Source organism: Pteronotus mesoamericanus, unplaced genomic scaffold (genome assembly GCF_021234165.1).
Source record: "Pteronotus mesoamericanus isolate MK-2021 breed Mesoamerican mustached bat unplaced genomic scaffold, CSHL_Meso_final contig_100, whole genome shotgun sequence".
Classification (NCBI taxonomy): Eukaryota; Metazoa; Chordata; class Mammalia; order Chiroptera; family Mormoopidae; genus Pteronotus; species Pteronotus mesoamericanus.
The window spans coordinates 1,026,044-1,041,153 of record NW_026554999.1 but is presented as its reverse complement, the minus strand read 5'-3'; the positions used below and the strand labels follow the sequence as shown (position 1 = coordinate 1,041,153).

The following is a 15,110-nucleotide window of genomic DNA, read 5'->3' as shown; positions in this document are numbered from 1 at the left end:
GTCAGTGAAGGATATTGAAATTTTTAAAAAGTTAAGTCCTTGGGAACCAACTTTGTGAAGAGCTAGGAGATATGTTGGAAAATTACATGTTTGCCACCCTTAAAGATTACACACTGCTCTGATCTCAGACTGGGAATATGGTTTAAAAGAAAAATTATTTTTATCATCCTCATAAGTACCATTTTTATTATATACACCTGTAATAGAGATTATAAAATACTTGAGCTCTGGCTGGTGTGGCACAGTGGACTGAGTGCCAGCCTGAGAACTAAAGGGTTGCTGGTTTGATTCCCAGTCAGGGCACATGACTCGGTTGTGGGCCAGGTCCCCAGTTGGGGGTGTGCGAGAGGCATCTGATCTGTGTATCTCTCACACAGCGATGTTTCTCTCCCTCTCTTTGTTCCTCCTGTCCCCTCTCTAAAAATAAGTAAATAAAATCTTTTTTAAAAAGTATATAAATTGGACTATATCAAAATTTCAAAAAGCTTAAAAAATAAAGATAAATAAATAAAATACTTGAAAAGCAGTAAGTATATTACTAGCTGTCAGAAAACATGGATAAGAATAATGATGATACATGTCTGTCTGTCTTTTATCATAATTGTTGTTAATAGTTATGAGAACCTTTAAAAATTTGTTTCTAACTATAAACTTCCAAGTGTTAACATTATTTATACTTGCGTGAATGGTGTCTGAATAGAATAAATTTAGAGAACTATTAATGCTTAATCATTTTGCCGAAGTAGCTGTGTCTTTTTTATAAAAATTTTTTGTTATTGGGACGTCTATATATTAGCATTCCTTCTTCCTATAGATTTTGGCTTTGGAGCTGATACTGGGATTGCGTCTTCTGCTGATGTGGATTCAAGTTCTTGTCATCATCAGAGTGCTGAAGAGCAAGAAGTGGCCAGTTTAACCACGCTTCACATAGATTCTGAAACAAGCAGCCTTAATCAACAGGCTTTCTCTGCTGAAGTTGCAACAGTTACTGGTAAAGTTACTCAAGGGCATGTATTCCTTAAATGTATTTTTGTAAAAGCTACCAAAGAATCAGTTTAGAATTTAATTTGATAGATTTTAAGTATTATTTATTACTGTTTAAGTATTTTTTCACACATGGTCATGTAATGGAGAAAAAAATTAAGAGTTTCTTGACATAGAATCTACAAGGATAAGCTTCAGGGGACTCTATGAACTCCTAATATTATATGCAAAATTTTGTGTATGTTTGCACCAGAGCATTTCCTGCAGCAGTTTTTAAATAGATAATCGCAGAAAAGTTAAGAACTGTTGCATTCTACCCTTTTCATTGTCTTTCAGAATCAACCGAGATCTTTATAGTTTTCTTTGGCAAAGTATTATAGAAAACGTAAAGCATGCTGCCTGTTAGAAGGCCTTTTATTTTTTTTAATGTAGTAATATTCTGTGTTTATACAGTAAATTATCCCTTTCAGCAACTTTTTATGTGTGGCCAAACCAATGATAACATAACAAGTCAGTTCCAAGAAATTCAGTTGTGAAGTACAGGATCACATTATTGCAGAGTTAGTGCCATAACCATCAGGAACCTGAGCAGCTAGTGGCCCATAGTTTAGGAGTTCCACTGTATGAGCCGGATTCACTCTGGTTTCCACTGCAGTTTGCTACGCTTTAGTGGGAGATTATCCACTCCCGTTTAAATATCAGTAGGATGGTTTTTGCATCCTGGGGTTAGCTGAAACTTGCAAGACTGGAGCAAGAATTTCTGCATGTCTGAATGAGGCACACTTCTTCAGCCAAATCAAGCAGATGAAGTTTTTTTCTAAGGTAAAACATTAAGTCATTTGGAAACCTGGATATTTGGTGGCATGGGAGGCCTCTTTTTCCCTCTTAATTCTCACCCAAGGACATGCTTATTTCAGAGAGAGGGGAAGGGAGGGAGAGAAACATTGATGAGAGAAAGAAGCATCTATTGGTTGCCTCTCCTACCCACCCTGACCAGGGACTGAACCAGCAACCTAGGCACATACTCTGACCAGATTTATAGGATGCAGCTCCAACTGAGCCACACTGGCCAGGGCTCAAGGAGGTGAAATTTGGCCAATGGGAATACTCAATAGACAGGAACCCATCCTTTGTTTTCATACTCTACCTCATCCACATCTTTTCTATTAGAAGATAGATAAGAACATTAGCCTGAGAGATTGGGGAACTGGAGCTGAGTAGAAAACAGGAGCCAATGGGTTAGATCAGTGATTTTCAACTGGTGTGCTGCAAGAATTTTTAAACATGCAATGCCTGACTATCTGGTCAGGGGCACTGATCTCTTCTCTTAGATTGCCACCCCCCGCCCCCCACAAAAAAGTCACACAACAGTAGCCATCTGGTGTGAATGAACCAAATTATACCTGTAATTTTTTGTCAGATAAGCAAAAAATGTAATATATTTTTTGGTGTGCTCAGAATTTTAATAATTAATGCATGTGTGCCATGAAATGAAATAATGGTTGGAAATCACTGTACTAGAGGGGTAATAGAACAGTAAGAAAGTTGCAGAAAGATGGGAAAACACACTAAGAAGTTTCAGCTTATGCTGAGTCTACTAAGGAGCCAAAGAAGGATTTTAAATGAGGAAGTGACATAATTAGATTAGATTAGATTTTTAGATCTCGGGATGGATTAGGAAGAAGCAGTAGGGGTGAGAGGGAGACTGAAGACTCTAGGACCATGAGGGGCCATTGTTAGGCTAGCAGTGAGGGTGACATACAGAGCTCATTGCCCCAAGATTTAAAAAAATAGAGTAGAATAGCAGCAGGTATCAGAGTTTTTATAGCTGGACCAGGAATGGGAGTAGAGATTCTTACTTTCACTGATGGCTCCTATTAACTGGTACATCCAATTCTGATTCCTACTAGTTTCATGGTAGATGTGAGATGAGAGCCCTATATACAAAGTCTTGTATAATATTTGATGTTATCTCTTTGGCTAATTTACAACCTTCTTTTAGCTTTTGATGTTCTTAACTTCTGTTTTATTGGGGCTTTAAGTATTATATATTTGGTAGAGGGCATTGAATATCCTCTTTATACTAACTTTATGAAATTATATCTGCAGGTTCAGAAAGTGCTTCTCCAGTTCACTCAGCTTTGGGATCCAGGTCACAAACACCTTCTCCTTCCACATTGAATATGGATCATATGGAACAGAAAGATCTACAGCTTGATGAGAAGCTTCACCACTCAGTTCTTCAGACGCCGGATGACCTAGGCAATATTTGGAAATTAGATATCTGCCATTTCTCCTTATAGGGCATTAGTGTCAGGAGATCTTAAAATGAGGCATCTTAAACTTAATTATGTATTATATACGTATTTATTATGTAGTAATTTATTATTGGACTTTTCTGAGTCTTTTGGAAATTTGCTTCTCTAACATTTTTTTCTTGTTCTTAAAGATATTTATACTCTAATTTTTGTTACTCGTTACTTTATTACAGTTGATTACAATTCTAGCATTAATGATTGCATTAATTTTGTGTTATACAGGGTCTGGCAGAAGTAATGCCTGCTTGAGTGTGGTTGGTAGTGTAGTAATATGGGTGTAATAATTTATAGTTTTAATTTGAACATTTCATCTAAAATGTCATGTGGTGTGCTCAAGTGTGATATTGTTACGTTAAAGAATCACATGCTTATGAGTTTGTAATAAAAATAGGGGTGTTATTTGTGCTGGACCCTGTATTATCATTGATATATTGCTATTCATTTCCTAAAGCAGAAATATGCATAATTTAGCATCATTATTCTTAATGTTATATTTGAAGAACCTGCTGACTCACAGGAGAAAGTAATAGAATTATCATTTACTAATCAGGTTTCCAGTGAAACAATTGATTGAATCAATACTTTCTTACAAGTATATCAACTAAATTTAATTATAAAGTAAGCCATCCAAATGAAGTATTTTTATTTTATTTTTTTAATTATACTTTATTGATTATGCTATTACAGTTGTCCCAGTTTTTCCCCCTTTTTCTACCTCCACCAGTCACCCCCCACTCCATCAGGCAATCCCCACACCTTTGTTCATGTCCATGGGTCATGTGTATAAGTTCTTTGGCTACTCCATTTCCTGTACTATAGTTTTTACATCCCCGTGGCTATTCTGTAACTACCAATTTGTACTTTTTAATCCCCTTACCTCTTCACCATTCTTCCATATCCCTTCCCCATCTGACAACCATCAAAGTGCTCTCCATATCCATGATTCTTTTTTCTTATTTGCTTAGTTCGTTTTCTAGATTTAGTTGTTGACAGATGTGTATTTATTGCCATTTTATTGTTCCTAGTTTTGATCTTTTTCTTTAATAAGTCCCTTTAATATTTTATATAATGTTTGGTGATGATGAACTACTTCAGTTTTTTTCTTGTCCGGGAAGCTCTCTACTTTTATTTTTAAGTAAATGTTAAAAAGTGACTAGGAAACCTTAAAAACTACAAATTGAATAACATTATTTTTGCTAAGTCCTACATGATGCAATAAACATCAGGATAAGAAGTCATTCTGCAAATCTGCTAAAAAACTTTTGTCAAGGACATAGTTGATGAGATCTATACAATAAATAACACAAAATGCGAGTTTCATTGGTAATGTAGCAGATTTGCTTTTTGACCAAAGGAAGAAACTTAAAGCCTTATGCCCTTTTTTTTAAGGTACTCATTAATGTGCTATTACCTCGGAACTACATAGCCTTAATTATATAGTTGTCAGTTATTTCTGACTTTTTCTTTCCTCCTTTGGCTTGCAATTTTTTGTTTGTTTTCTGTTTTCTTCCTGATATTTGGGGAAAAAAAGTAAGCTTTTAGAAAAGTTGCAAGGCTAATAAGTGAATACCCATAAATCCCTTAGGTAAATTCACCAGTTAACATTTTGCCTCTTTATCCCTTTGTATCTGCATATACATGTACCCACTCTCCTCCCCCCCAAAAAAAAAATTCCACCGTACTTTTTAAAAAATTTTTGGTTTTTTCTGAATCATTTAAGAGTGAATTATAAATACCACACTCTACACAGCGAAACACTTCAGCAAGAATGTCCAGAGAATAAGTATACATTTACTACCTGCATTACTATAATACAATGGCCACATTTAAGATAATATTGATGTATTGCTGCAATTTTAGTTCATAATCAGATTGTCTCTGCTGTCCTGATAATATCCTTTATAGCTACCTGATACCACCACCAGCCCAATCTGGGATTTAAGGAATCATTCATTGTTGCTTGCTTTGTCATCACTTAAAATTTTGTCAGCTTTACTTTGAGAAGGATAAGGTAGAGGCAAAGCAGTTGATTTATCACTATATTATGGAGGGTCTGTAGAGAGAGGAGATGTTAGCAGTGACGCTTAAAACCACAGGCTTTCTTCTGTTTTATTTTAGTGGGTTTACACCAGAAGCCTGTTTTTTATTATTGTGAAAGACTATTCAGTGGTTTTTTAATAATACAGTCAAGTTATTATACACTTTACAAGCAAAGAGAAAAAAGGTAAACATTAAGAGTAAAGGATATTCATATACTAACAAACATAAATTATCAGTACATTGAGAATTTATCTAGCAGAAAAATTTTTACTGATTTTCTAATTATTTTGCCTTTTCACTATATACATTGAATAGAATAATAGGTTTTTATGTATTATAGAATTGTATGCCTGAAACCTATATAATTTTATTAACTGATGTTGCCCCAATAAATTCAGTAAAAAAATTAAAAAATTAATAAGAATATTAGATTTTTTTAAGCTGAAGGAGACCTGTAATGATATCCAGCTTAACCATCTGTTCACAGACAAAAAAGTGTAGCATTGGGGAGGATTTTTAGTAACTTGTTCGACACATAATTAGTGATAGAAATGACACTAGGATCCAAGGTTACCTGTATTTCTTACGTGTGATTTTGCCAATATTAATAATCAGAAATTTAATTATGGAAATTTTAGATTATTTTAAAATTTTAGTAAAAATATTTTTTTTGACATACATTTGATAACGCTTTTAATGCTAGGTCTGGTATAATTGTGAAATATATATGTTTCTTTACAAATTTTAACTACAAAGAAACAGGCTTATAAAGACTTCCTGCAGAATCTATCTTCATCTTGAGATTTTGATGATAATTTGGTGATATAATCTGAAATAGTTATTAGATAGAATATATAGTTGTAAGTACAATCTTTATATCAAACACAAACTTCTCCATCTGGTATTTCATAATTTCCTCCTTAGGTAAATCTAGGTAGAAACACTATTGAGTAAGTAATTATTGTCATAACAAGGAATTATGAACTGATAATGTTTTCACCTTATCAGGAAAAAAATAACAGTAATGATGTAATTTATTCACTTTTGTAGTAATTTAAGATTGTTAGTTGAACTCTTTCGTATTTTTATGATTAATTCTCCAGGAAAATTACTGACACTTGTGTATTATTATTTTTTTTATAGAAATCAGTGAATTTCCATCTGAATGTTGTAGCGTGATGGCAGGGGGTACCCTCACAGGATGGCATGCTGATGTTGCTACTGTAATGTGGCGAAGAATGCTGGGCATTTTGGGAGATGTCAATGCTATTATGGATCCTGAAATACATGCTCAAGTTTTTGATTACCTCTGTGAACTTTGGCAGAATTTAGCTAAGGTACAAAAGAAAAGGTATACGGGGAGAAGGAAACTAATATAAAGTATTAAGAAGTAGAGGCCTTAAAATAATATAGTCACACCACCTCCCTACTCCCTTACTGTAAATTGGTATACCATAATGAATTCACTTAACCATGATTAAATATGTAGTTAGTGGTAGATACTGGGCTTGATCTCAAGTTTAAAGTAAAACAAATTGGAAGAGAACACTTTTCATAGGTTTGTCGCATTTTATCTGAAAATTACAGATTAGAGATAACCTTGGCATTTCAACTGATAACCTGACCTCCCCTTCTCCACCAGTATTGATTCCCCCACTGAGAATTCTTACACCTTGGCTCTTTAAGGTAAGCTTAACATATGAAATATTAATGTAAACATTTCATTTAACATATAAGCATGTGGTCAGTCTTAAACATTTGACAGATATTTGAGCTCTTGTATAGTCTTTTCTAGAGCACTTGGTTTTTAATCATTTAGGGTTAATACAGTGCATAGAGTGGGCACAGTGAAATTATTATACAGGATATATCATTTTTATAGAAAATTATGTTTTTATTGTATTTAATAAAATATTAACCTCTCATTTGTGTTACAGTGTGAGTGTACTTTTAAAGATGTAATTCTTTCAAGTATCATTTGATAATGTTTGATGCATTTTCCTAAGTGAAACTGTGGTTATTCATACCTACATTGTATCATTTTATAATGGTGATAGTTTAGGTGGTCTAGTAAAGAAATTGAGACAACATAGAAATAAGTGAAAATAAATATATTGCTTGATATATTTTAATGTTTAAGTATTTAACAAACAGTATTTGTTTTTGAGTATAAAAAACCACCATCTTCTAATTGTAGGCAACCATGTTGACTGATAAATATAAGCAAGGTAAATTACATGCTTATAAACTTATTTGCAATACAATGAAAAGAAGACAAGATGTTTCTCCAAATAGAGATTTTCTGACACATTTCTATAATATAATGCATTGTGGATTACTTCATATTGATCAGGTAAACAAATACACTTTCTAGCAAGTAGCTTTATACAGTTATCTTTGATTCTTCATTCTGTTTAACGCTTGGCATTTTAGATTTAGAATTAAAATTGTTTCCTTAGATAATGGTTTATTTACTTATTTCTTTCATTTTATGCCCTCGTTTTCACTTTCTTTTTTTTTTGAAATGTAGGTGAAAAAACAAGCTATTTTAGTTAAGGGACTGACTTGATTATTAAATGTACCGTTCCTCTGTTATATTATCTAGGTCACTTTTTGAAGAGATTAAAACATCATTTGATTACATTGACAACATCTGAGGCTTTTTGTTTTTAAAGATTTTATTTATTTATTTTTAGGGAGAGGAGAAGGGAGAGAGAAAAAGAGGGAGAGAAACATCAAATTGTGGTTGCCTCTCATATACCCCCAGCTGGGGACCTGGCCTCCAACCCAGCATGTGCCCTGACTGGGAATTGAACCTGTGACCCTTTACTTCACAGGCCCGTCACCCAGTCCACTGAGCTACACCAGCCAGGGCCATCTTAGGCATTTTGTGATTGTTGCTTGATAATTGGCACTTGAGGCCTATGGATTTGCTCATCTAGTCATGCAGTCTTTTTCCACTCTTAAGAGTCAACACATCACATTTTCTTATTACCATAAATTGTATGAGCATAATGACAATTATATTGACTAGGCATTTGTATCAATCACAATCATTACATTATACAGTCATAGTTTTGACTCCAGAACATTACTTCATGGGTCTTGATCCTGGCCATAAAATAAAAATTGTGGAAGATTACAAGTCGAGATAATGTAAACATTTTTTATCAAATGTGGTTAAATTTCACTTTCAGTTCATTTAGAGAGCATTAAATTTATATTAAAGGATAATCATTGTATCACTTTTTGAAAAATGAAAAAACTTGCATTAATTAGAAATAGTTACAATGTTCTACCTTATAAACATGTCTCAGATAAATTGATGCTCTTAATTACTAGAAAAAGAGAAGCTTTTGTTGAAGATAAATCAGATTGAGTAACACAACCTAACAGACTGCATTCTCATGGTAAATTTCAAAGTCAAAGTAGATGAATAACCAAGTTAAGAATATTCCTTCAAAAATGCCTGCATCTAGATTTATGATGCTAGCTATCTATCATCAAAGGAATTTACTTTATCTAAAAAAAGAATCTCTTTAGTTGCCATATAACAGGTCATGCAACTTCAGAGATCAGATTTATCCCATGGAAGCAATGGGCAGCAGGAGAAACTACTCTGCAATTTGTTTTAATCCTTGAAGCAAAGAGCCTTCTAACTTTCTCTTTTGAAAAATATATGTTGTATTAGTGTCAGTGTTTTACATTTACTTTTCTTTGACAGGATACAACACTAAGCGTGGATTATTTGGAGAAATTAAAATTAGTCTTTGTAATTAGTCAGTGTTTAGTAATTACCTGTTTTATTATTTCATGTGATATCTGTCTTTAAGGATTTTGATTAGCTGATACTCAAGATTACATTTGTGATATTTTTTTCCACTTCTTTTCTTATTCCTAAGGATATTGTCAATACAATCATCAAGCACTGTTCACCTCAGTTTTTTTCACTTGGTTTGCCTGGTGCCACAATGCTTATTATGGATTTTATTGTAGCTGCTGGCAGAGTGGCTTCTTCAGCTTTTCTCAATGTGAGTTTTTATTTCCCGTTCTTCATAATATAACAGTCTTAGTTAACCAGGACTCAACTAACAAAGCAAATATAGCAATCTGATGTTCAGGAAATTGTGCAGTTTATTTGGAATTTATTGCTTGTCCCACATTAAGAAAAAGTAAATAAGAAATTTTGAAGTATAAAAAAGTACTAAAATTAGTTGAATTGACCCAGGAGCTATAAAAATGGACTAATCTGCTAAATAAAACAAGTTTAAGTTGACAAAAATCTAAGGAAACAGAAGGAGAGAAGAAAGTAAAGAAAGGGCAATGAGCTGTATAGCAGAAGAAAAGAAAGAAACAGAGGTGGGATAACCCAGGAATATGCTCTAGGAATACACTCTAAACTCTAATAAAACAGCATGTGAGGATTTTTCATGCAGCTATGGAGCTGTGAGACAGTGCCAAGTAACTCAGTATAGTTGGAATATATTTATTTTAAGTGACAGAGGTGAACTAAAGAGAAAAGCAGTGACTGTGTTTATAGTGCTAAGGAGATTAGGTTTCATGCTAAGGAAAGAATGAATGGATAACCATTGAAGGATTTTAAGAAAGGAGTGACATAATCAAATTTGCATTTTAGAAAGATCGCTCTGGATCAAAGTATAAATAAGAAACAATTAACTGAAAGCCTGCTAGAAAATTCTAAGGGTTTTGGGAAGAGAAAAATCAGTAATACTTGACTAGCACCTTATAACCTGAAAAAGTTATAAGCTGCAAAAGAGCAACAGTGAATGAGGAGGAGTTCTATTTGGGGCATAGTAGCCTGTCTATTAGACATCCATGAGGAGATGTCAGGAGGGCCATTGTATGTATTACTCAGGAGTTCAAAGAAGATATCAGGACTGAAAATGCAAAGCTAGGAAACATTACCTTATAGATGGTATTGAAAACCAGAAAACTGGATACAATTACCTAGAGAAAATGTGCAAATAAAAGAACCTGTATGTATAGCTAGTTATCAGTCCCATTTTTCAAGTTCCCTAAAAACAGAGATCATGCCTTACCCATCTTGCATCTCCAGGGCCTGGCCCAGCATCACACTTACAGGTGTTTATTAATTGAATGTGTTAGTATTTATTCAGCACACTATGTGTTAAACGTGGTGCCAAGCCCTTCTACTTTTAATAGTTTTGTTTCCCCTTAGGTACAAAGTGTTCCTTTCAGTGGAATACAGAAGGATATAGAATAAAAGATAAAATTATAGTCTGCTGCTGGGAAAATATGGAAGTATATTAACAACTATAAAATATAGGACAAAAAATAGATACCAATAGGAGGAGCTTAGCATAGTGGTTAAAAGTATGGAGTCTAGAGTTAGTCTGCCTAGGTTCAGATCCCAGCTCTGCCAGTTATAAGAGACCTTATACAAGTTACTACTTAATTTCTCTGTATCAGTTTCTTCATCTATAAAATAGAGATAACCTTCCTCATGGAGTTATTCTATAAGGATTAAAGTAATTAATATTTGTAACATAGTTGGGACATTATATGACACATTGTTCAATACGAGTCTGTTAAATAAAATTATATGGTAATTCAGACAAAGGAGAGATCTTATTTGGTTTTGGATATTGGGGAGGTTTCATGAAAAAGATACTTGAATATATCCTTGAAAAATTAGTAGTATTTTTATATGTGAGAATGGAGATGAGGGATGGTATTCCAGGCAGAGGGAAAGAGGCATGAATAGGCTATGTTCAAGGAACAACAAATAATTGTTTAGAAGCTAGTTAATTTAGAATAAGCTATTTAGAAGCTAAATAATTGTTTAGAAGCTAGTTTAGAAGCTTTCTGTCTACTACTCTCTAGTTAGATTAACTAGTTAGATTAACTAGAGAGAGTAGACAAAAAGAACAGAAAGGTATTTTGGATCCCAGTTACTCAAAATGTGGTCTGCATACCAGAAACATTTGTCATGATCTGGGCACTTGTTAGAAATGCAGAATCTCAAACCCCATCCCAGATGTACTGAAATAGAATACACATTTTAACGATAATGTCCAAATGATTAATATGGACATTAAAGATTAAGAAGCACTGCTTTAGACTACTACGTCTTGGGAGATTTTGTATGCTAGGATTCAGGATTATAATTTTTTATATTAGATGAACAGTTAAATTTTTTAAAATAGGGAGAGAGATGATTGAATCTGTGTTTGGGAACATTAAATAACTATTAATTTAGGAGTACATTAAATCAAAGACAAACTAAAGATGGTAAACAAATTACAAAGCAATATTTTATCATAGTATCAGTGTACACAGATTATCAGTCTCTTGGATACTGGGAAAAAGTTTCTAGAATTTAGAGGAGACCAATACATAAACCATTGCCATTTTTTATCAATGCACTATGAAAACTATTACCGTTCAACAGGCCAGTTATTCCAGATGACTAGTTAGCGTATTTCCTGTAGCCTCTCTCAAGGTTCTGCAAGAGAATTTAGCCTTAATGTCCCTAGACATCTATTTTATGTGACTGTACTTCCCTCCTGTGCATCTCGAAGACTACTTATGTAACATCCTTGGGAAAATTTAGAAAATAGTCATTTCCTGGTTCATATGAGGAATACCTGTTGAGAATGGCAGAATAGGAAAGTAAACTAATTGCAAGAATCAGACCTGATACCCACATTTCCACTATAAGGTTAAGGACAGTCTTGTCTTCTGGAAGATGTTTCAGTACACAGTATAAATCTTGCTCTTTGGATTTCCAATTTAGATCCCATACATATCATCTTTTTGTTAATCACCCCCATCCTATCTACTGCCAGGCAGATTACAAAATAATTGATTAGTTTTTGCATTTCTTAATTATAGTCACAATCCAGGTGTGCCCTCATTATATCTATTTACCTGAACATTCCCGGTTATTTATCCACCTTTCAAGAAAAACTCTTATGTAACCTCTTTCATTAAATATTGGTTTTTTTGATCAGTTTTGTTTTTATAGGATAACTTACTTTAAATTAGGATGGTGGCCACCAGCTTACCCTGCCCATTTATGCTGCTTCTCTATATCTATATAGATTTTTTTAAAATACAGAAATGAGTTGTTGTGTTGAGAATTATTATAAAGTACTACTCCATTGCCTCTATTATAGCATTTATTAATATAAGGAAATCTTCTTGAAGATAGGTTCTTGATTTATGTGAATAGAAGTATTATTAAACATATAAATCAATTTTAAGTTATTTTAGTAAATATAGCACTATATTAGTAGGTCGATGTTGGCGTTTAGTAGGCATGTAAGAAATCAGAGAAGAAAAAGATATATTCAGTGCTAATACCTCAGGAATGGCTTAATACAGCTAAGGTGAAAAGATGAAAAGTTACCTTCATCTGCAGTCCAGGCATAAATTCTAATTTTGCTTTAAGTAAGTAGTATAGGCAATGCTTTTCCTCATTTGTATAATATGAAAAAAATCTAGACTAATTTCTTGAAAATAGTTAATATTTTCTTCCTTAGTTATTTTACTCATTCTTAGTAACAGATACAATCCAGTGACATTGAGTCATATGCTCGTTAGGACAATGTTATTATTTATTAACCAGTGTCACCCCAACAAATTTAATTTAAAAATTTTAAAGAACTATATGTTACAATGTATGCACTGCCTCTAAAACAAAAATATTTACATTTTCCCTCAAAATTATGGTAATTTTATGTTGTTAGCTAAACTGTATTTTTATTTATAGACTAATTAACTGTGGCTAATTTGTGCTTATTAGCTGCTCTTAAGAAAAGTTCTATTTCTTGCATTTATTGAGAATAAATAAAAGTAATGGTTTATATGGAAAATGTAGGTGAAACTTGAATATTTTTTGTGTTTCCCCTTTTTGAATTTTGTCTTATTTGCTCACTTCTCTGTGTAATATGGTTAGGTGATAAAGTAATATTTTTTTGTAATTTAATAACATAAATACATTTTAAAGATTTAAAAAATCTGGATACATAGGCACCAAGAGTGGAAGCACAAGTTCTTCTGGGATCTTTGGTTTGCTTTCCTAATTTATATTGTGAATTGCCTGCTCTCCATCCCAATATTCCTGATATTGCTGTGTCTCAGTTTACAGATGTTAAGGTAAGAAACCAGATGCTGATTTTTAGCATTTAAATGACAGTATAATCATAACATATATTCAATAAAATTTGTATTCTTTCTTTTCTTAGAAGTCCACACAATTGTTAAGTAATGTTAACCAGCCATACTCCTCTAACACAAAGGCTGGAATGTCCATTAGGAGCATAACCTTTTTTGTGTGTTTGTAACTGTTTTGGAAATGTTTTCTTATTATTGACCCCACTCACGTATCAGTCTTTGGATTTATTCATTCACTCATTGAACATTTATTGAAATGTTCTATGTGCCAAGTACTGTGCTGCCAATGTAAGGCTTCTAATATTGAGATGGCACTAAACCTGCATGTTGACTCTCACCCTCTCCCAATTTCTTAATGCGAGGAATCAAACAAAATACTGCGCTCTGCTGTAGGAATTGGGGTTTGGGCTCCCATTGTACCAAAAAGTATTAACAGGTTTGAACAGGAGATGGTGCAAAATTATACAGTGACTGTATAATTGCTGATGGAGCTTAGCACAGATATTAAACCTTGAAAAAAAAAGATAATGGTATTTGATTAGGAGCAGATAAGCTCCTAATTGTCTATAAGCCTTTTTTTAAATTTCAAGTAAAAAATCGGTGAAAAGTTGTTTTGGTCTGTTCTAACAAAACATTACAGACTGGGTAGCTTACAAAAAGGACAAAAATTTATTTCTCACATTTCTGGAGGCTGAGAAGTGTAAGGTCAAGGGTTTAGCATAATGACATTCAGGTGAGTACCCTCTTCCTTGTTCATCCTGGGCCTCCTCCCTGAGTCCTCACAGAGTGGAAGGAGCCAGGATGCTCTGTTGTGGGTCTCTTTTCTAAGAGCATTAATCTGATTCATGAAGGCTTAGCACCTCCTAATACCATCATCCCCAGGATTAGGATTTCAGCATATGAATTTGAGGGAAGCGGGGGAGAAACATTCACCATACTATTGTTTTATTTTCCAAGCTAATTTTATGAGTAATATTGGACCCTATTAAAAGTATGTATGTGAGAACAAAGGCTTTTATTTCACCACAGTATCGACAGTATTCCTATCACCTAGCCTAGTACCCAGTTAATAAATATTTGTTGAATTAATGAATGAATTCTTATTCATTGCTACTATTTTCCACTTATTTTAGGAACTTATAATCAAAACTGTATTAAGCTCAGCAAGAGATGAACCCTCTGGTCCTGCACGGTAGGTCAGATATTCTTAAGACTTGCCATAACTATTTGGAATCTTATTTTAGAAGTTGATTGAATTATGTTAGCAGTCCGCATTGTTTCAGATACACAAAAGCTATTCTGAATTATAAATTTAAAGTATTTGGATGATTAAATACTTTTTTCATTATTTAAATATGACTTTCACTAAAAAAATACTAGTTATCCTTTCAGTATCTTTACCCTCTGTATTGAAAAATGACTTTTTTTTCCTTTAGATTTTTTTTTTTTTTTTTGCTTTTGTTCTTTCGAATCAGTCTTATCATTCCAGCACTCCACATATGAGCCATCAAAAACTCTCCATAGTTTTCAGGATCAAATTCAAACTGCTTCTCATGGTTTGCAGATTCATCCGTGATTTTATGGCAACATTGTTTTTCCCAATGTGTG

General features: G+C 33.4%; 1 protein-coding gene across 3 annotated transcripts in view; it reads left to right on the top strand.

The window, feature by feature from the left end:
* Window positions 1-15,110, top strand: part of RALGAPA1 (Ral GTPase activating protein catalytic subunit alpha 1) — a 260,435-nt gene that overhangs the window by 123,753 nt on the left and 121,572 nt on the right. For all 3 annotated transcript variants that reach the window (XM_054588112.1, XM_054588037.1, XM_054587963.1), the window contains 8 exons: window positions 815-991; window positions 3,094-3,246; window positions 6,486-6,679; window positions 6,930-7,028; window positions 7,540-7,695; window positions 9,245-9,373; window positions 13,359-13,484; window positions 14,636-14,694. In XM_054588112.1, the coding sequence (XP_054444087.1) occupies window positions 815-991; window positions 3,094-3,246; window positions 6,486-6,679; window positions 6,930-7,028; window positions 7,540-7,695; window positions 9,245-9,373; window positions 13,359-13,484; window positions 14,636-14,694 (1,093 nt within the window). The remainder of the gene's footprint in view (window positions 1-814; window positions 992-3,093; window positions 3,247-6,485; window positions 6,680-6,929; window positions 7,029-7,539; window positions 7,696-9,244; window positions 9,374-13,358; window positions 13,485-14,635; window positions 14,695-15,110) is intronic.